This window comes from Otolemur garnettii, unplaced genomic scaffold (genome assembly GCF_000181295.1).
Source record: "Otolemur garnettii isolate 467f Iridium unplaced genomic scaffold, OtoGar3 scaffold00181, whole genome shotgun sequence".
NCBI classification, from domain to species: Eukaryota; Metazoa; Chordata; class Mammalia; order Primates; family Galagidae; genus Otolemur; species Otolemur garnettii.
In genome coordinates this window covers 2,987,586-3,009,169 of record NW_003852576.1, presented here as the reverse complement: position 1 = coordinate 3,009,169, position 21,584 = coordinate 2,987,586, and the positions used below count along the sequence as shown (strand labels likewise).

Below are 21,584 nucleotides of genomic sequence, written 5' to 3'. Positions count from 1 at the left end.
AAAAAAAAAAAAGAGAAGGTAAAGTTCTTTTCTGCATAACTAAGGACACAACAATCAAAGAAAATAGATAGCCTTCAGAATGGGAAAGGATATTTACATTTTACAAATCTGACAAAGGCTTGATAACTAGGATGTATATAGAACTCAAACTAATCAACAAAAAAGAGCTAAAACTCCCATCTATCACTGGGCAAGAGATATGAACAGAACCTTCTCCAAGGAAGACAGATACACGGTTAAGATGGTTAAGAAACATGAAAAGGCGCTCATCGCCCTTAATCATCAGAGAAATACAAATCAAAACCACCCTGAGATATCACTTAATCCCAGAAGATTAGCCCACATCACAAAATTCCAAAGTTACAGATGATGGTGCTGACATGGAGAGAGTAAACACTTAACTGTTGGTGGATGGATTCAAACTAATATAGCCTCTTTGGCAGGAAGTATGGAAAATCCTCCAAGAACTCAAATTGGATCTCCCATTTGACCCCAGAATCCCACTACTAGGCACCTACCTAGAAGAAAGAAAATCATTTTATCATAAGGACATACTAGACTGTTTACTGCAGCTCAATTTACAATCGCCAAGACATGGAAACAACCTAAATGCCCATCAACTCAGGAACGAATGAACAAACTTCTGTATATGTACACGTATACCATGGAATACTATTCAGCCATAAAAAGATGGTGAGGTCACATCTCGTGAGTTAACCTGGATGGAGGTGAAATACCTTCTTCTCAGTAAAGTATCACAAGAATAGAAAAGCAAATATCCAACGTACCCAATACTAACATGAAGCCAGTAGATGATCTAAAGCATGCCCAAAGGAAAAAACTCATTTCAGCTTAAGCTGGGAGGAGGTGAAATGAAGGAGAGGGGAGAGGGGTGGAGGGTTTGGTGTGCTCCCACTGAATGGCACATTGTAGGGGTATGTGGCATTACGTCCTGTAGCTTTTGGGTACAGGATGTAACTATAAGAGGGATTCTATCTAACAAATTCAAATATTGAGATTTGGCTGTTTGTACATTAACCTGAAATTAAAAAATAAAAAAAAAAAGAAGGTAAAGTTCTAAGCTTGAATGGTAAATTCCAAAGTATTGATTTTATTATGCTTTCCTACATACACACTGTAATATTCTTTAAAATATATTGTAATGAAAATCTTACCTTTAAAACGTTTTCCTTTATACTCATATCTCATTCAGAGTTTATTAATAACAGCTAACATTTCAGAGTTTATTAATAACAGCTAACACTTACTGTGCATTCAACATGTGCCATACATTGTCCTATGTGCTTTTTGTGTGTATCATTTAATATTCACAAAATTCCTCTGAGGTAAGTGCTATTATCTTCATCTTGTGAGGAAGCTGAGGCACAGAGAGATTATTCTAACTTCCCCAAAGTTGCACAGCCAGGATTTCCTTATGAGGAAACTGAGGCATAGTGAGGTTTTTGTAACTTACCCCAAAGTCACACAGCTACTAGTTTAAACATGGAAGTACAGCCAGGATTGAAACCCACGTCATTTTCACTAGCCTATGTTCTGTTTTGTTGTTGTTGTTTTTCTTTTTGAGACAAGAGCCTCACTTTGTCACCCTTGGTAGAGTGCTGTGGCATCATAGCTCACAACAACCTCAAACTCTTGGGCTAAAGCGATTCTCTTGCCTCAGCCTCCCACTTAGCTGGGACTACAGGCGCCCCCCACAATGCCCGGCTGTTGTTAGAGGAGGGGTCTCGCCCTGGCTCAGGCAATCTACCTGCATCAGCCTCTCAGAGTGCTGGGATTACAGGCGTGAACCACCATGCCCGGCCTTCAGCCTATGTTCTTAACCACTTTCCTACACTGCCTCTATGTATTTAAGTATTTTTCACAGGGAGAAAAAAAAGAAGAGAAGTGAATGCAGAATTAGCCACATGGGGATACCTGGAACCTCCTGACAAGAGCAGTTTCAGCAGAAGAGTGAGGATGCAGGCAGTAAGCCGAGGAGAGAACGGGAGATGACATGGAAGCAGTCTTAGGACTTTCAGGAGGAGCTGAAGAGAAGAACGGAATCAAGGAAGGGTTGACTGCATTTTAGATAGAGATGGAAATGACATAGCACAGAGGGAGGACATGTTTGTTTAGCAGATTAAGAGGATAATCTCAAGTGCGAAGTCTCTAAGTAGATGACACGGTTGGGATTCCAGAATATAAGGCAAGACTCTAACACATGTGATGAAATAGAAATTAACTGTGCTTTCACGGTTAGAACATGGGTGCATTTAAACGGTACAGAGTGCCATGAAGTCTGACCACTTGACTGTGGTACTTTAGACTTCTGCTAGCCTACTGTCTGCTTTCAGTTTCCATCTTTTTTTCTTTGCTTTTATTTTTATTTCATCTTTCCTGCCATATGTTATATTGATAAAGTTTTCTGATTCTTTCTTCTACCCTAGCCTCCAATTACAGGTTTGGAATTTCTAAGATTATATTTCTACTGTTTCATTTAACATACATACTATCTTACACTCTTTCTACCCATCTATAAAGCTATTCAATATATGTATCTCCATCCTCCTATGGAACAAGAAGAAAACTTAACCACTGACAACGTCTGTCTTCCTTCCTCTTGATTGAAGGTTTAGCATTTAATACTAAAAGTTTATTTTCTTATTATCCATAGTTAATTTTATTTATTTATTTATTTATTTGGCTAGGGCTGGGTTCAAACCCACCACCTATGGCATATATGGCGCCGGCCCTACCCTTTTGAGCCACAGGCGCCACCCCTCATAGCTAATTTTAAGCAATACATTTTATCTGTTTCTTGTTCTTCATTGTTTCTTTAGTATCTAACCCCTTCTTCTGTCTGGGTTTACTCTGAGTTTTATAGAAATAAATAATTTTTTTTACTGTATGTTGGTAAGTGAAATTCATCTTTATATACACGATAATGTTCTTATTTCTACCTTCACTCAAGAATGATTATTTAGGTGAACGCAAAATTCTAGGGTAGCATTCATTTTTTTCTCTTACTCTTTCAAGGATATACTCCAAATCACTGCAATACATTTTCTGTATCTTAAAGCAGATAAAAGGTCCACTTCAAAAGATCAACAACCCGACCAACAGCACTGACTTTCCTCTTTGTCAGCTTTAAGTTGCCTTGTTCCTTGTTCCGGTTTCTAAACCTGTGGTTTCTCTAAGGTGTCTGGGGTAGATTCTTTTTACTTATCCTGCTAAATACTTTTGATTTGAGGATTCATGTTTTTCTCAAATTCTAAGCAATTCTTACCTATTATTTTTCTCCTATTTCTTCATCTTTCTCTGTTTTCTCTCTGAAATGCCCACTAAACAAATGCTTCATGCTGCCTACTAAAGTTTCTGAAACGCTTGTCTTCCTATGTGCCTTCAGAGGGAATTACAATCTACTAATTCTCCAATTAACTATGAGTACTTAATCTACTAAATTTTTACTTTAGTGACTACACTTTCACTTCTAAGATTTCTAGTTGTCTCCTTTTCATATTTATTTTGGATTTATTTCTGCTAGTTTGTTTTAAAACTTCTTGTTCTTTTTAATGAACATGAGTCCTTCATTTACCCCTTTGAAGGTATTTAACTTATTTTAAGCAATTCAGGCTGTTATTTTCATTTCATCTGGAATTATTTCCTATTTGTTGATTCTGTTGGCTTTCTTAGCAGGTAAGACTCTGTCTCTAAACAAACAAACAAACAAAAAAACAGACGGAAAACTCTTTTTGAAAGAAAAGCAAAAAAATTTTACATGTAATTTTAAGTATATTTCTTGACTATAATTTTTCAGTGAAAATCCCTGAGAAAATGACTTAATATAGGACATTATGTTTCGATACCCAAAGAATGTGAAGAAAATCTAAAAAGGATTTATTTTAACTATTAACCAAATCCTAAGCAGGGCATGATGGCATATCGGCATCATTTTTGTTTAATTAATAACCCCAACTTATAACATTTGACACTAAAGAGTTAAATGATTATTATGAGTTTACTTTGGTCTAGCTACCCAGTAGGCAATTCCAAGGCAACTTTATCTACAGAATTTATATATCAGCTTCTTAAACTTCTGCTTTGGGGAACAGGAGGGCAAAGGGGGAGTAATAAGCCTCCCATATTCCCCCAGTGCATGAACAACTAAAATCTGCCAAAAGCTCAGAAACAGCCTCTCTTTCTAGAATGATCCGTCATGTGACCAAATCACATAAACGAGTTGCTCTAAGGCAGATATTTCTGGATATCCTTCTCACTACACGTTACTAAATATACAGTGTTATAAGGCACAAAAAGGATTGCTAGTAAATGGCTCAAACACATGGGGAATACTTAATTTTGGACACCACCACCTTAATAAACTTATGCTGCACTAATGGAGTAGAATCTTTATGATTCCAACAAGTAACCCAACATTTTATCCATGAATATCTCTACATATTTGTTTTAAACTCAAACCCTGGCTGTTTGCCACACATCTGCTGTCATTAGCAAAATTGAAACTAATTTTACTAAAATTTAAAACATCTGAATGCTACTTAAAAATTTCAGGATTTCTTAGCAAGTCTCTGCTTCTTAATGAGCTGTTCCTTACTTTATCATGTCATTTGAATTATTCAAAACTCAGTCTCAAACCTTAAATATACAAATTATCTTTCGATCAAGCAATTACTTGCTGTCTATCTGACGGCTAACAAATCTAATTTGGGCTCGGCGCCTGTGGCTCAGGCGGCTAGGGCACCAGCCACATACACCTAAGGTGGTGGGTTCGAATCCCCAGCCCGGGCCCGCCAAACAACAACGATGGCTGCAACCAAAAAATGGCCAGGCGTTGTGGCGGGCGCCTGTGGTCCCAGCTACTTGGGAGGCTGAGGCAGGAGACTCGCTTGAGCCCAGGAGTTGGAGGTTGCTGTGAGCTGTGATGCCATGGCACTCTACCCAGGGGGACAGCTTGAGGCTCCGTCTCAAAAAAAAACCAAAAAGAACAAAATCTAATTTGGCCTAAGCAAATCTTGAAGAATTGAATCCAAAATAAACCTGTCAATAAACAATGTATTTTTAATATAAGAAAATAAACTAACATTTTTATTTTAGTCAGCACAAAAAAGAAACTTAGTCATGGATTTTAATTTCAAAGATTCTGTATGATGAAACTAAGATTAAATATTTTTGTGATCACCTCAAAAGAGCATTATAATATATTTTACACTTAATTAGTTCATCACCTGTTTCTTTTTGCTTATACTCTTCACTCCTTCATCTGCTAATATCGAACTCCCTGTTGACATTTACCCCAGTACTTCCCTCTGGCTAGCACTGCACAGTCAAGCCCAATGGGAGGAAGTGGCAAAGGGCAAAAGAATGAAAAACAGGGATCATAAACATGAACACAGGTTTCTCAAGCCAGCTATGAATTCTTCCTATGTGAAAGACACCCAGCTAAATGACATATAGTCTTGCTATTTTTTAATATTTTTTTGTAGAGATGGGGGTCTATCTACATTGCCCAGGCTGGTCTCAAATTCCAGGTCCCAAGTAATCCTCCTGCCTCAGCCTCCCAAACTGTTGGACTACCAGCACGAGCCACCCAGATCAGCCTTGAAATGTTTATTATTCTTAAAACATTCTCCAGACACCATATACTCCTTGGTTTTTCTCTAGCCACGCCTCAAGTCTCCTTTGCTCTTCTTCTTCCACCTGTCCCTTACTCATTTGGGGGATTTTACACCAGATAATCTTATTTCTTCACTTTAAATACTCATTTGCACTGTCTCAAACACACCCGCAGCTTCAGTTGGCATTTGTGCATAGCTAAAAACTCCTCAAGTTTTAGCTCCAGGTTAGAACACTATGCATTCACTTATTTACAAGTATTAAGACCCCACCATGAGCAAATTACTGCTTTAGGCACTGAAGTTCTTGCTGTCATGGAGCTTGCAAACAAGTGCGGGACGAAGAAATAAAGTATCAAAAATTACCAATCAGAAGTAAGTGCTACCTATGCACAGAATTAAAGATCGGATGGGTGGCTACTTTGGACTGAATAATTTTAAAAGGCTTCTAAGCAGAGATGACGTTTAAACTAAGATATGAATGACCAGAAGGGATCAGGCCTGTGAAGAAATGCACCTTGGAAATAGAAAGCAGCTATAGCAAAGGCCCTGTGATGAGAACAAGCTTGGTAGTTTCTTTTCTTTCTTTCTTTTTTTTAAGTTGGACAGAGTCTTACTATGTGGCCCTTGGTACAGTGTTATGGCATCGCAGCTCAGGGTGATAGGTTGAGGCTCTGTCTCAAAAAACAAACAAAAAGATGTATAATATCAGGCCAGGCGCAGGGGCCTGCAAGCCTAGCACTCGGGAAGGCCGAGGCCGGTGGTCTGCCTGAGCTCATAGGTTCTGAGACCAGCCTGAGCCGGAGCAAGACTCCGTCTCTAAAAATAGCCAAGCCTTATAGTGGGTGCCTGAAGTCCCAATGCTGGAGCCCAAGAGTTTGAGGTTGCCGCAAGCTATGATGCCACAGCACTCTACCAAAGGTGACAAAGTGAAAAGAAATAAAAAACAAAACCACAAGCTGTACAGTATCTTACATGACTAGTAGATTCACTGGAAACTCAAACACCTACGTCACTGCATTATTTGTGAAGACATTTCACAGGCACCTACAATTCAGACATCTAAAACCAAACCATCATCGTCTCATTCAAATATACTCTAGCTATCTGTCTACAGAGTCGGCCAACAGAGTAACCACTCTCTGTCCTTAACCCTCTCCTTCAGCCTCCAAATTCAATCACTACGTCCTAATTATTCAGCTCTTTAATCTCTTAAATTCGTCTATACCTTTAAAAGGGCATTTCTGTTACCCTCGTCTAGACCCTCATTTGTTATTACGGCTTTCAGTCTCCCTCCTTCGCAGTGTTTGTCATTTTCTAACTAGTTATCTTTATAAAATCCCAAATCTGATCAAATACTTCCCCTACTTCTAATAAACCCCTTATTCCCCACTACCTACAAACTCCAGAACAAGAAAGAGCCAGATTTGACTACTGCTTACCTTCTGAGTTTCACTGTTTGTACTTTCAAGACTACCAAATCCTATCACCAGGTTTTCTACTCACTGGTCCAGGCAATGTCACCTCCTTTCTCCACCATTCACCACACCAATACCTATTTCCTTTCCTGTCGCTAATTAGATATCATTTCCTTATGGAAAACTTTCCTAACCACAAGACTTGGATAAATGCCCCTCCCATGAGCTCCTGTGGCACTGTCGATTTTCCCTCTCACAGTACAGTTATCCCTCAGTATTTGTGGGATACTGGTTCTAGGACATCCCTGCAGATACCAAACTCTAGGGATGCTCAAGTCCCTTGTACCGTATTTGCACATGACATGTCTACATCCTCTCATGTATCTTAAATCATCTCTAGATTCCTTATAATTGCTAACACAATGTAAATAGTATGTAACTAGTTCTTTTTTTTTTTTTTTTTTGGACAGAGCCTTAAGCTATTCCCCTGGGTAGAGTGCTGTGGCATCACAGCTCACAGCAATCTCCAACTCCTGGGCTCAAGACAGTCTCCTGCCTCAGCCTCCCAGGTGCCTGCCACAAAGCCTGGCTATTTTTTTTTTCTTTTTTTGGCCAGGGGTGGGTTTGAACCTACTACCTTCAGCATATGGGGCCACTGCCTTACTCCTTTGAGCCACAGGCACCGCCCCACCTGGCTATTTTTTGACTGCAGCCATCATTGTTGTTTGGTGGGACTGGGCTGGATTCGAACCCGCCACCTTAGGTGTATGTGGCTGGCGCCTTAGCCACTTGAGCCACAGGCGCCAAGCCATATAATTAGTTCTTATACTATATTGTTTAGGAAATAATAACAAGAAAAAGTTTGTACTTATTCAATACAGACACAACCATCCCCCAAATATGTTTTGATCCTTGGTTGGTTGAATCCACAGAGGTAGAATCCACAGATATGGAGGGCGGACTTAAATGTACCAGGACAGTATTTGTTTGCTTAATTTTTTGCATTAGTAAAGAAAAGAATATAACTCAAAGAGTCACTCTTATTTGTTGCCATATAAGAAGTGCTCAATAAATACTTCTTGAGTAAATTAATGAATAAAAACTTCTTTTAATGCTTTCTTTCAATGTACCCTGAACAAAATCTTTTTAAACACATTGCTAATCTAGGGAGGTGATCAGGATCAACAAATGATCCACAGAGGGCAAAAACAAAGTGAAACCCGGACCTCTACAAAAATATAACTTTTCTCTTAATGATTTCTGTTGAAGCTTGTATTCTTTGAGCTTATTTCTGTCTCCACAGCTGCAAAGGGCAAGGAAGATCAGAGAATAAGATGAGATTCTGCTCAAAATGGGGAGTCTAACAGGAGACACCAAGATAAGAAGCTACTGTAACTATGAACTAGAAATAGGTAATACACAGAAAGGAACAAGGAGGCAGGCCTGTCTCTACTCTGATGTGAAATAGTGGGGAAGAGGCAGTACTGCCCTGAAAATCCTACGGACAAGTCAACTCTCACAGATGTAAACAATCTGAATTCACAATATGAATATAAAACGGAGAACTTAATATAGTCCCAAGCTGTGTCCTTAGCAGCTTACAGAAGCAAAAGCAAAGCCCCCAAAGGCAGAAAAGCATCTTCAATCCAGATAAACATTAGTTTCAAGATACAAAAACAGCATGAAAAATGAACAACTCACAGTTATAAAACATAGATCTGGTATAACGAATAAGGTCAGAAAGGAAGGGGAAGAAAATTATAACGTGGTAAGAACCAAAACAATTTTATATAGCAGACTTTTCAGTTACAAAACATAAAATAGGTATGTGTCACATGCCTTAAGGGATAAAAGGGAAGATTGTAAATATAAGGACTAAGAGAATGACCAAGCAATGTGAAAACAATTTCTAGAAATGAAAAATACAACCACTGAAATTAAAACCTAACACACAAAAACAACCAGCAAATTAGAGGTAACTAAAGAGAAATCAGTGAACTAGGTAGACCTGAGGAAATAATCTAGAATGTAGGTAAGAAAGATAAAGAAATAGACAATCTGGGGGTCTGCAGACACGGAAAACAACAGAAGATTCAAGACATTTCTAACTGAAGTTCCAGAAGGAGGTAACAGAGAAACGGAAAGAGATAATATCTGAAGAGATAGTGACAGGGAACTGTAGAATTCCAGAATTACAAGAAAATACCAATCCTCAGATCCAAGAAACCCAACTAATCGTTCAAGCAGGATAAATACAAAGAAATACAGACGTAGTCACTTCATAGTAAATCTGTCATTTAACAAAGAAAAAGACATTCAAAATAAAGGTAATAAAAGTATGCTGTCTGACTTCTCAATAGCAAGAGTGGAGGCTAAAAGACACTGGAATAACATCTTTTTATTTTGCAGTTTTTTTGGCCAGGGCTGGGTTTGAACCCGCCAACTCTGGTATATGGGGTTGACGCCCTGCTCCTTGAGCCACAGGCACTACCCTGGAATAACATCTTAAAGGTATCTTTACCACAAAAAGATCCTCAATAGGAACTTCAATAGGATGCACATCAGACAGAAAGATCAGAGACGTAAGTGGTTAACTAGGGTTGCTGATAAATCTAAACAAAAAATACATATAATTTTACAGAAGGAAAAGGGCAGAAGAGACACAAAATACCTGCTAACAAGTAACAGAAGTTGGAAGGGAGGTGATCAGAGTTAAAGCAGTCTAAGTTCTTTATATTTTAAAGAATAAAAGTAATAAATTATCTTTAGACTTTAAAGTACAGATACAGAAGATAAAACTTCCAAATGATAGAGAAAAAGAGAGACAGAGAGAGAGAATGCAAATGGGGGAGACAGGATGATGAAATGAGAAAAAAAATTTTAAGGCAAAAAAGAAATAAAATGGTAGAAATTTACCCCAAAAGAGCAGTGATTATAGTAAATGTAAACAACCCAAATTTCTAATTAAAAGACAAAAAGTTAAAAGATGGGAAAAATTATACAACACTAATACTAACCAAAGAATAATAATAATAATAATAATAACAACAATAACCTGTTGGAGATGTCACGAGAGAAAGAGTTGCTATATAATGACAAAAGAGAGAATTCATCAGTGTCATATGTATCTGATGATAAAGCCTCAAAATATAAAAAGGAAAAATTTACAGACCTCTATGACTGTCAAGACCAGAGGTCCGGCTTGGCACCTGTGGCTCAAGTGGCTAAGGCGCCAGCCCTATACACCTAAGGTGGCGGGTTCGAATCCAGCCTGGGCCCACCAAAACAACAATGACGGCTGCAACCAAAAAAATAGCCGGGCGTTGTGGCGGGCACCTGTGGTCCCAGCTACTTGGGAGGCTGAGGCAGGAGACTTGCTTCAGCCCAGGAGTTAGAGGTTGCTGTGAGCTGTGATGTCACAGCACTCTACCCAGGGGGACAGCTTGAGGCTCTGTCTCAAAAAAAAAAACAGAGCAGGGGTCCTCAAACTTTTTAAACAGGGGGCCAGTTCACGGTCCCTCAGACCGTTGGAAGGCTGGACTGCGGGCCCCCGGCCACATGTGGCCCACAGTCCATAGTTTGAGGCTGCCTGATCAAGACCATTAAAATCAGGCAGCGCCTATGGCTCAAGGAGTAGGGCACTGGCCCCATATACCAGAGGTGGTAGGTTCAAACCTGGAACCGGCCAAACTGCAAAAAAAAAAACCAAACAAAGATCATCAAATCTACCATCAGAGTGTGATACTCTAACATCTCTCTTGGTAATAATTTAAAAAACAGGATACAGACCTGTACAGCAAAACTAAAAATCAGAATTTACAGGTATTAAAAATACATGTTATTTTCAAGCACATAAGAGTCACTTAGAAAAACTGACTAAGCAAAAAACCAAAAAAGTTGCACTCAAATTTTAAGACTGAATTACACAGACCACATCCTATAAAATACAATTATGTTTAACACAAAAAGATAATTAGAAAAATTCCATCCATCTGTAAATTTAAAATCACACCTTAACAACAACAACAACAACAAAAATCAAAGAATCACAATGGAAATAAAAATATATTCAGAACTACAAATAAAAATGCTACATATCAAAACTTGTGAGATATGTTCAAAAATCTATGGAAATAAATGTTTTGGGATTTAAAAAATTTTTTTTAAACTTATGGGATGTGTTATGACTCAAATGCCTATTTCAAAAAGGAAAGGAGGCTCAATATCAATGAGCAAAGTATCTAATTGACAGTTAATAAAAGAATGACAGAACAAACACCAATAACAGCAAAAAGGAAGCTACAATCAGAGTAGAAATTATTGTGGCCAGGCACAGTGGCTCACGTGTGTAATCCTATCACTATGGGAGGCTGAGGCAGAAGGATTGCTTAAGCTCAGGAGTTTGAGACCAGCCTCAGCAAAAGCAAGATCATGTCTCTACTAAAATTGGAAAAATTAACCAGGCATGTGGTGTATGCCTATAGTCCCAGCTACTCAGGGCTAAGGCAAAGGATCACTTGAGCCTAGGAGTTGAGGTTTACAGTGAGCTATGAGGACACCACTGCACTCTACCTTCAGAGACAGAGTAGGTATACAATTTACAGTATACAGTAAATGGTATGGAATACAAATCCATGTTAACTGTGATGATATCACAAGATTAAAGTGCAAAGGAGGTGCCAGGGCATAAAATGTGCAGGACAGATCAACTCTGGTACTACAGGGCAAGACATAACCAGGGCTCAGTACTATCTCCAGTTTTAGACATCCACAAAGTCTCTTGGAACTTAACTCCTGTGGACAGGGGAGCTACTGTACCAAGAGGCCACAGAAAGAGCTGCCAAGAGAAAGGAAGAGGGGAGACGGCGGGGGGAGAGGGACCATGGACCTGAGGCTTGGAGGATGAATAATTTCTCCAATACTTTGTGGAAGATCAAAGGATAAAAATCATGAATAAAGAGTAGGGAAAAAAAAAAGATATCAAAAGATTCAGGTAGATCCACAGATTTAAAAACACTATTAGGAAACAAACATACAATATAATGGTTCAAAGTAAAAAAAAAAAAAAAAAACCTTGGAAAAAACATAAAAGACTAATCTCTGACAAGATCAAGCAAGACAGTGAGACAAATATCATTAGGAATGTGGAAAAAAATCAACTACATATACTACTGACAGAGCAGACAGAGAATATATTAATTTCATGCCAATAAATTTAAATACATTTTAAGTGAATAAATTTCTAGAAAAAAAAATAGAACTTGCCAAAGCTCAGTCAAAAGAAACAGTACAATTAAAGAAACTAAATCAGCAGTTTAGTAGCTGCTGCCCACAAGGAAAACATCAGTTCAGAAAGTTTTACAGGGGCGGTGCCAGTAGCCCAGTGGGTAGGGCGCTGGCCACATACACCAGGGCTGGTGGGTTCGAACCCAGCCCAGGCCTGCTAAAACAACAACCACTGCAACAAAAAGAATAGCTGGGCATTGTGGCGGGTGCCTGTAGTCCTAGCTACCTGGGACTCAAAGCCCAAGAGTCTGAGGTTGCTGTGAGCTGTGACGCCACAGCACTCTACTGAGGGTGACACAGTAAGACTCTGTCTCAAAAAAAAAAACGCCAACAAACCCCAAAACCAAAAAACCAGAAAGTTTTACAAATTTCTATAAAACATCCAAATAAATAATTTTATACAGTGTACAGAAAAAATGCTTTAAAAAAATGTATACATACCTGTTTCATCAAGAGATGATACTTTTTCCACTCTGAGAGACTGTGATCCTTGTCCTTCTTTCTGAATATTCGTGGAATACGACTTTACTTGACTGAGTATACAAACATATGAAGGACTACATGAAACCATGTTTGAAAAGCTTCCAAATGTCACCAAATTCTGCCATCCTGAAAGAAAAAAAAATTTTAATTTTAAACTAATGCACAATTGCCACCCTCTCCACTGGCCATGTTTTACTCACCCCTAGATATACAGGAACTGCCTTTAGTAAAGAAAGAATAAGGACAATATTCCTATTTTCTCCAATTTGTGAATTTATTTCTATGAAAGCTTTTAATAATATAAAAAGTCAAATGAAACATTAATGTTACTCAGCTATTCTGAAAGACATCTAACACATAACAGATATACTTTAGTTTGTTGATTGCTGGCAATAAAAAAATGGTATATTACATTTCAGAATAGAGGACTCTGGGAAGGAAGGTTGGAAGGCCTTCCTATTCAAAATTATTTGGTATCCTCCTTCCAGTAGCTGGAGTTCTATTCCTCTTTTATTTCGAAATCAATAAGTAAATTACATTAATCAGTCATTCATACTACCACTGATTTTTTAAATCAGATAATTAGATCAACATTTGGTGAGATGCCCCAATATATAGGAATTTTAACTGCGGGAAGAATAGAAGACTAATTACAAAGCACTTCAGCTGCTGCCTGTGGGTTCCTGTGGGCTTTGGAGGGTTCACGCACAGAAGGAAAATACATTCCACAACTGCACCGACCCAAGTGGTAGAAAAGCATGTCTGTCTCTCCTCTCCTGTGACCCTCTTTCTCTTTTATTTTATGCTATTGAGTACTGAGAATTCCCCTTTCTGAGAACTTGAAAATCCTATCTAGATTTAATAATGTATTTTCTAAAGTTTTAAGTGAAACAATAAAATTATATCATTATATATAGTCAATTTTTTTTTTCAGTTTTGGGCTGAGGCTGGGTTTGAACCCACAACCTCCATCAGCCCCACTCCTTTGAGCCATAGGCATCACCCTACGCCTAGTCAAGTTTTTGCAAGAATGAAGGGGCTGAGTATTTAAGAGGAATTTTTTCCAACTGCTTAGTAATAATCTTCCAAAAAAGTTGTGCACATGCATATAAAGATATATGCATTCTGAAATAAGGCAAAACTCTTAATGGCTCTGAGAATCCAGCGGGAGTGTAAGTTACTGTGAACATTGGAAGATAAATTGAAGAGCCTGAGGAACAAGAGGGAACGTTATGTATTCACTGAAGTTTCATGCTTGCAACTTTTCTTTTCTTTTCTTTTTTTTCTTGAGACAGAGCCTTAAGCTGTCGCCCTGGGTAGAGTGCTGTGGCATCACAGCTCATAGCAATCTCCCTGGGCTCAAGCGATTCTCCTGCCTCTGCCTCCCAAGTAGCTGGGACTACAGGCACCTGCCACAACACCCGGCTATTTTTGGGTTGCAGCCATCATTGTTGTTTGGCAGGTCCGGGCTGGATTTGAAACTACCAGCTCAGGTGTACGTGGCTGGTGCCTCAGCCACTTGAGCCATAGGCGCTGAGCCTGCAACTTTTCTTAAAAAACATCCTGATGTCAACTTACTCTTTCATTTACTTGGCAAAATACTATATGTATTAGTACTTTAGTATATTAGTATTATATATATGTCATGATATATTATTATACATAACATAATTTATAGTACAGTTTGGATCATTTTTGCCTATTTCTTAAAGGCTAATAAACCAAGTAAAATAATAAAGATTTTTGCACATTAAAATATGAAGCCTATTAGTAAAATTAATTAGTGAAGCAAGGGTTAAAGCAGATTCTCCTAAGAAACTCACACTCGAGAAAACCATCTTCTTCACTACAGCTACTGGTGTTCTGACTTGTCAGCCCTATTCAAAGTGTCTTTTGTAATTATTACCTAAAAAGGACATGTCATTAACGCTTTTCCCCCACATACTGAAGAGGGCGTACTTCACAGTCTAAAAGTCCTTCCTCAGAAGATGATTTATTTCCATGACTTGATGACAGATTCTTTTTCAACGTTTCCTTTAGTTTTTAAAATATTTTGTTACAGAAAATATCAAACATAAGCAAAGGTAGAAAAAACAGTACGATAAACTTTCCCATATTCATTGCCTGCTTTTAATAATTACTACTTGATGGTCAATCTTGTCTTATCTGTACCTATACCACTATCTCCCACCCTCATATTAATTTGAAGCAAATCTCAGATGTAATTTCATTCATAAAAATTTTACGATGTATTTCTAGTACATAAGAACTTTCTTGTAGCCAGGCCTTGTGGCAGGCCAGCTACTCGGGAGGCTGAGGCAAGAGACTCCCCTAAGCCCACGAGCTGGAGGATGCTGTGAGCTATGACACCACAGCACTCTACTGAGGACAATAAAGTGAGATTCTGTCTCTACAAAAAAAAAATAAAACTAAAAAAAAGAACTTTCTTTAATACAACCACATGACTAGAAGTAAAAAAATTTCCTTAATATCATCAAATATGCTCAATTCAAATTTTTAGTTATTACAATGTTATTTTTCCAGTTTCTATGTGAAGAGCTCCAAAAAAAAGTCCTCATACTATTACTGATTCACATGCTTTTTAAGTCTCGTTTAAGCTACAAAATGTCTTTTTTTTTTTTAACTGCAATTTTTGTGTTGACAAAACTATGTTGTTTGCCCTTGATTTTTGTTCGGGTAGTTTCCTAGTATGAATTTTGCTGAATGAACTCCCATGATATATGTTCCTATATGTTCCATGAATCAATGGATGTAAAGGCTCCACCCACATTCAGGTTCTTTTCATGAGGACGACGACCTCCTCCTGGGAAGCTACACACAAAACCATTTTGGAACTCTCTTTCTGGAACAGCCATTAGAGCTGCATCACGTCATCATATGAATTAAGTTCACAAACTCATCCTAGGAAAAGTGCTGCAAATCTTATTGCTGAGTATTACTTTGGTCACCAGATGGCCCAGGGATGTTCTTCAAAGGTGAATGCAGTGATATTCAGCAATGAAGTATATAGTACTTTTTCTAGGATGAATTTTCCAACTTAATTCCCTGACCTTGAAAAAACCAAGTAATTGTTTTTATTACTTAAAGCAGTTACTAAGTATGAATTTGAAATACACAATGTAGAATGCAAAGACAATGATTCTTCATGGTGTTATTTACCACAGGGGAAACCAGAAATAACTTAAAGGTTCCCCAATAGAAGAATGATTAAGTTATGGCAGATCCTCCCTATATTTTTATTAGGTATTCACTAAAAACTCTTAATAACAAGGAAAAACACTCATAATACTGCATTATTAAAAAGCAGAAGACCACTATAGTATGATTTTAACTATTAAAAATGTGACTGGTGGGTGGCGCCTGTGGCTCAGTGAGTAGGGCGCTGGCCCCATATACCGAGGGTGGGGGGTTCACACCCAGCCCCGGCCAAACTGCAACAAAAAACAGCTGGGTATTCTGGCAGGCACCTGTAGTCCCAGCTACTTGGGAGGCTGAGGCAAGAGAATCGCCTAAGCCCGAGAGCCAGAGGTTGCTGTGAGCTGTGACGCTCTACCTACAGCAACAAAGTGAGACTGTCTCTAAAAAAAATAAAAATTAAAAATAAAAATGAATAAAAATGTGACTGGTGAAATACCTGGATTATTCATTATTTTGTATACATATATATACACACACATATATAAAACTTTATACCTTATACTTTTCTGTACTAAAAAATGCCTACAAGGCCAGGCAAAGTGGCTCGTGCCTATAATTCCAGTACTTTGGAAGGCCAAGGTGGGAAGATCCCTTAAACTCAGGAGTTCAAGGTGCAGTGAGCTATGACTATGCCACTGCTCTCCAGCCTGGGTGACAGAGTGAGACCCTGTCTCTACTGAATGAACACACACCTATAAAAACAGAAATTAAAAATATATCCATTGCTAAATTATCTGGAACTTCATTAAGGTCTTATTAACATCATCACCACAATTTTTAATATAGTCTAATAACACATCAACTATTTCTAGTTTATTTTAATCCTTCTGGCTAACCAAAACTGCAGGAAGGTCTATTATCTCAAATTATCTAGAAGACTAGTTAAGTCTAGAGGACTACTATTTTTCTCCAGAAAAGAACAGAGTAAGAGAAAGGGATTCCTTTTTTTTTTTTGCGCCAGGAAATTATAGGAGGTGCTAACAACTTTCTGGACTGCATCTTGGTTGGCATATATCTCTCCTGCCTTCCCTAATCTCCTTTTTGATCTTTGCTTAGAAAAAGCACAAACAATAATTATAGTATCTAACGTATAGCAAGTACTAAATACTTTATCTATACCATTACATTTTATACATGAAAACGTATCTCAAATCCATTTACTTCTCTCAGTTTTCACCGCTATCATGACCCAACCACAATCTTGCTTGCCAAGATAACTGTAAGAGCCCCCTGATCTCCTTATTTACGCTATTTATTTTCCCCTTCTCAACCCATTCTCCATAGTCAGAGTGACGTTTTTTAAATGTTGCCCTTTTTTAAAAGACTATGACCTATAATAACAGACTATAATAACGCTCAAACTTCCTTTAATACTACCCCACCCTACCTCAGCACACAGCAGTTTTCTATCTGGTCCTAAATACCACTTGTTGGATCTGTGTGGTTCCTCTTTGTCCTCAGTCTAGATCAGGGACTTTCAACCCGTATGCCGCAACACACGTGTGTGCCCTGAGAGGCTCCTAGGTGTGTTTAATTAGACATTGTCAATTACATTATTTTCAGACAAAGCTCAAACACAGGAAGTATATTCTTTTTTTTTTTTTTTTTGATCAACATAAACTGTAGGTTCCAATGTGCCATGAGATCAGTGAAAATCACTGGTATGGAGCTGCCCTTAGCTTGCTCATTTTCATCTCTCATGCCTGGGCTCAGCCATCACTTTTCAGAAAAGCTGGAGTCCTAGGCCCACATACGAAGTGGCCTCTCTGATTACTTTCTAGCCCATCATCCTGCTTGTTTTTCTTACAGCACTTCAGACTTATTTAATGATTTCTGGTGAAATAAAGGTGGATACTGTGTCCATGTTATTCAGCACTACACTGCCAGCAACTACAATGCCTGGCACCTATTTGCTGAATGATCCTCATTTGTAAAAACCCTACGAGGCACACATTAAAGTCAGCTTCATTTTATAAGTAAAAGAAATTCTATCACTAACTCGATCTACACAGAATCTTGCTGCCAGCTTGCCAAAATGGTTTTAATAACTGTCAATGCTCCTAATTATTAAGAGTTGTGGGGCAGCATTTTGTGGCTCAAAGAGTAGGGCGCTAGCCCCATATACAGACGGTAGTGGGTTCAAACCTGGCCCCGGCCAAATTGCAACCAAAAATAACCAGGCGTTGTGGTGGGCGCCTGTAGTCCCAGCTACTCGGGACTGAGTAGGCTGAGGCAAGAGAATTGCCTAAGCCCAAGAGCTGAAGGTTGCTGTGAGCTGTGATGCCACAGCACTCCACCTGGGGCAACAAAGTGAGACTCTGTCTCTTAAAAAAAAAAAAAAGAAGTAGGGGGAAGGACTTCTGCAGGGATAAAAGTTAAATTCTGTCTACTTTTCTTACGGTAATAAAAACAAGCAGATTAGAGACAGGATAATATACATAAGGTTAATTCGTATTTTTCATTTTAAAATTATACTTCTATTAATCTCAGATTTAAGAAAAAGTATATATCTGTTAATTAGGTATACAGTACTTAAAGAAGCATCTTCCCATCACAAATTTTCATCAAATGAGGCAGGGTATAAATGCGTGAAAAAAACGTGCTCCATGCAAAGTCAAAGGAATCTTTTTTTAAAGAAAGGATGCAGACAGCTGCCATGGAGTTTCATAAGTGTGACCCAGAGATAGTGAGACGCTGAGGCTGGAGAGGAAGCAGCTGCTGGCCACACCCAGACACCCAGGGCAAACGCTTGCCCCTGATGAATGGTGGCCGGAACTAGGAGCAAATGGGAACTAGGAGCAAATGGGACTATACGAATGCTTCAGGGCAGGAGTCCCCTCCTGACTCCTTCAGAAGCATCCATGCCCTCCAAGATCTGATAAGCAAGGAGCCAAGGACAGGGAGGGCTATAGGCTACGACCACTGAAGCACTCAAAGTCCAGGAGGTCACTGACCCAGTCCCTGTGGCTGAATCACAATGACCTGAAAGACTTCAACCAGATGGTTTCACAGCAGCTAGCAGACCCAGAGAGCCTGGGCTGGACTGACTGTCCTTCAATGACCTGACTTCCACTGACCCTTACCCAGCGCTTGGGGGAGGTGAACGAGCTGGATGTCCTCCCTCGGCTCTGGAGCCTACCACTCCATGGAAACACCGCAGAGAAGGGGCCTAGACAGTATGTGCTGTGTACCCTGCCCGGTATCTCTACGTTCCACTTGAGTGAGGTCACCAAAGCAGACCGCACTACAGGTGAGGTCTGGAAATGCATGAATGTCAAGTTCAAGAAGACCAGGATCAAGCAGAATGCATTGTAAGATTCCCAGGACTCCAGCAGCCCTAAAGGCCTGAGGATGGTCAGCTTGGTTTGACAATAAATGATTTCAGCTGTTGTGCTGGAGGTGGGGGTGGGGGGATACATTGTACTTACTATTGAAACTAAGTAACATTTTTATTATTTCAGAAGTATATGTTTACTATAGATTATAAGGTGAGCAAATTTTTAGAGAAACCCACTGTTAATGCCATAGTATATAGTCTTACTGTACTTTTCCTACAGTCTTACTTAGTAATACATCAAGAATATTTTGCCATATCCCTATTCTTCTAAATTACTTTTATTTATTTTTTTGAGACAAAGCTTTACTTTGTTGCCCTCGGTAGAGTGCCATGGCCTCACAGCTACCTCAAACTCTTGGGTTTAAGTGATTCTCTTGCCTCAGCCTCCCAAGTAGCTGGGACTACAGGTGCCCAACACACTATTTTTAGAGACCAGGTCTCGGTCTGGCTCAGGCTGGTCTCAAACCTGTGAGCTCAGGCAATCCACCTGCCTCGGCCTCCCAGGGTGCTAGGATTATAGGCGTGAGCCATTGCGCCTGGCCTTAACTTACTTTTCAAAGAAATGGTTGCATATATAGGTTTCACCAGCCCTCAAAAAATGTACCATAACATATTTCCATTCCAAATCTTTGTAGCTATAAATTTATTATTATGATGAATTTCTGCACACATTTTTAAATGTACTGATTATTCCTTTAAAGTAAATCCCTCTAAGAGAAATTGTTAGGTCCACTGCCCACTGCAGGCTTAAAGCCAGTTGTGGCCTTCCAGTTCCTTAAGTGTGGTCTTTTGACTAAATCCAAATTTTATAAAACAAATGCTTTTATTAAAAGGGTACAGCAGAGAAAGATGAAGTTTGTCTTGCCTCCTTTGGTGTTTAAAAAAAAAAAATTTTGAAATCAGAAGACTTCCCATCCCATAAACCAGGCGTCCTCAAACTGCGGCCCACTGAGGACATTTATCTGGCACCAGGTGTTTTTGTCGCCGCTACCTGTCCTGTTTAGCAGCCAACTGTCCTGGGGCTTGCAGTCCGGCCCTCCAACCATCTGAGGGACAGTGAACCGGGCCCCTGTTTAAAAAGTTTGAGGACCCCTGCCATAAACCTTTTATGTTCCCAATCAAAAGTAAGAGGGTTCCTGTTTTCCTGTACCCTCAATACGGGGTATATCATCAATACTAAAAACTCGGCCACTACGAGATAGGCAGTGAAGACCAATATCCTTTCAAGTTACGTGTCTATACTTTTTAATGAGTATGAAACATTTTTGCACATTTTTGGCCACTTGAACTTCTCTATGAACTCCTTATTCACTTCTTTTATGTTTCCACAGGAACAGACACTGGTTTATAAAAACTCTTTATAAAAAATAAAAGATACTGCTAACTCTATAACTACACTATCCAACAGAGTGGTCCCTATTTCTTAAGCACCTGAAGAGATCTGCTGTTAGTTTAAATTTTAACTAGATTTCAAAGACTTACTACAAAAAAAAAGAATGTAAGAGATCTCGATAATTTTGATATTACATGCTGAAGTATTCTGAATATACTTGGTAAAATTTATTAATTTTATTTTATTTTTTTTACTTTTTGTTAAGATGCCCACTAAACAGCACAAAATTAGATGCCTACCCCTCATATTTCTTCTGGATAGTGCAGCTCTAGAATACCTCCTTTTTTTTTTTTCTTTTGAGACAGAGCCTCAAGCTTCCAAGTAGGTGAGACCACAGGCGCCCACCACAATGCCCAGCTGTTTTTTGGTTGTAGTGGTCACTGTTGTTTGGCAAGCCCAGGCTGGATTTGAACCTGCCAGCTCTGGTATATGTGGCTGGTGCCTTGGCCACTTGAGCTACAGGCGCCAAGCCTGAATACCTCCCTTTTTTTGTCTTTAAAAGTGTTTCTCATTTTTAAGTATTCAAGCAACTCCTCCAGGTTGCCTCCTCTCCTTATTCTTTATGAGCTTTTCCTAGCCACAGAGGTATTTTAGAAGCATAAACTGTATCCCTTGACAAAGAAAAACATCAAAACTGATGATTTTCTTTCCCTCAATGTTCTTCAAATAGTCTTTTCTTTTCTCATGCATCCAACTTAATAACTTTTTCTAAATGATTTTAAATTTTACATTATGGGCTCGGTGCCTGTGGCTCAAGCGGCTAAGGCGCCAGCCACATACACCTAAGGTGGCGGGTTCGAATCCAGCCCGGGCCC

At 39.0% G+C, this 21,584-nt stretch overlaps 1 protein-coding gene across 1 annotated transcript in view; it reads right to left on the bottom strand.

Annotated features, from left to right (window-relative positions):
* SLC30A9 (solute carrier family 30 member 9) overlaps positions 1-21,584 on the bottom strand; it is a 73,162-nt gene that overhangs the window by 49,103 nt on the left and 2,475 nt on the right. The window contains exon 2 of the mRNA XM_003800701.3: positions 12,779-12,946. Within this exon, the coding sequence (XP_003800749.1) occupies positions 12,779-12,946 (168 nt within the window). The remainder of the gene's footprint in view (positions 1-12,778; positions 12,947-21,584) is intronic.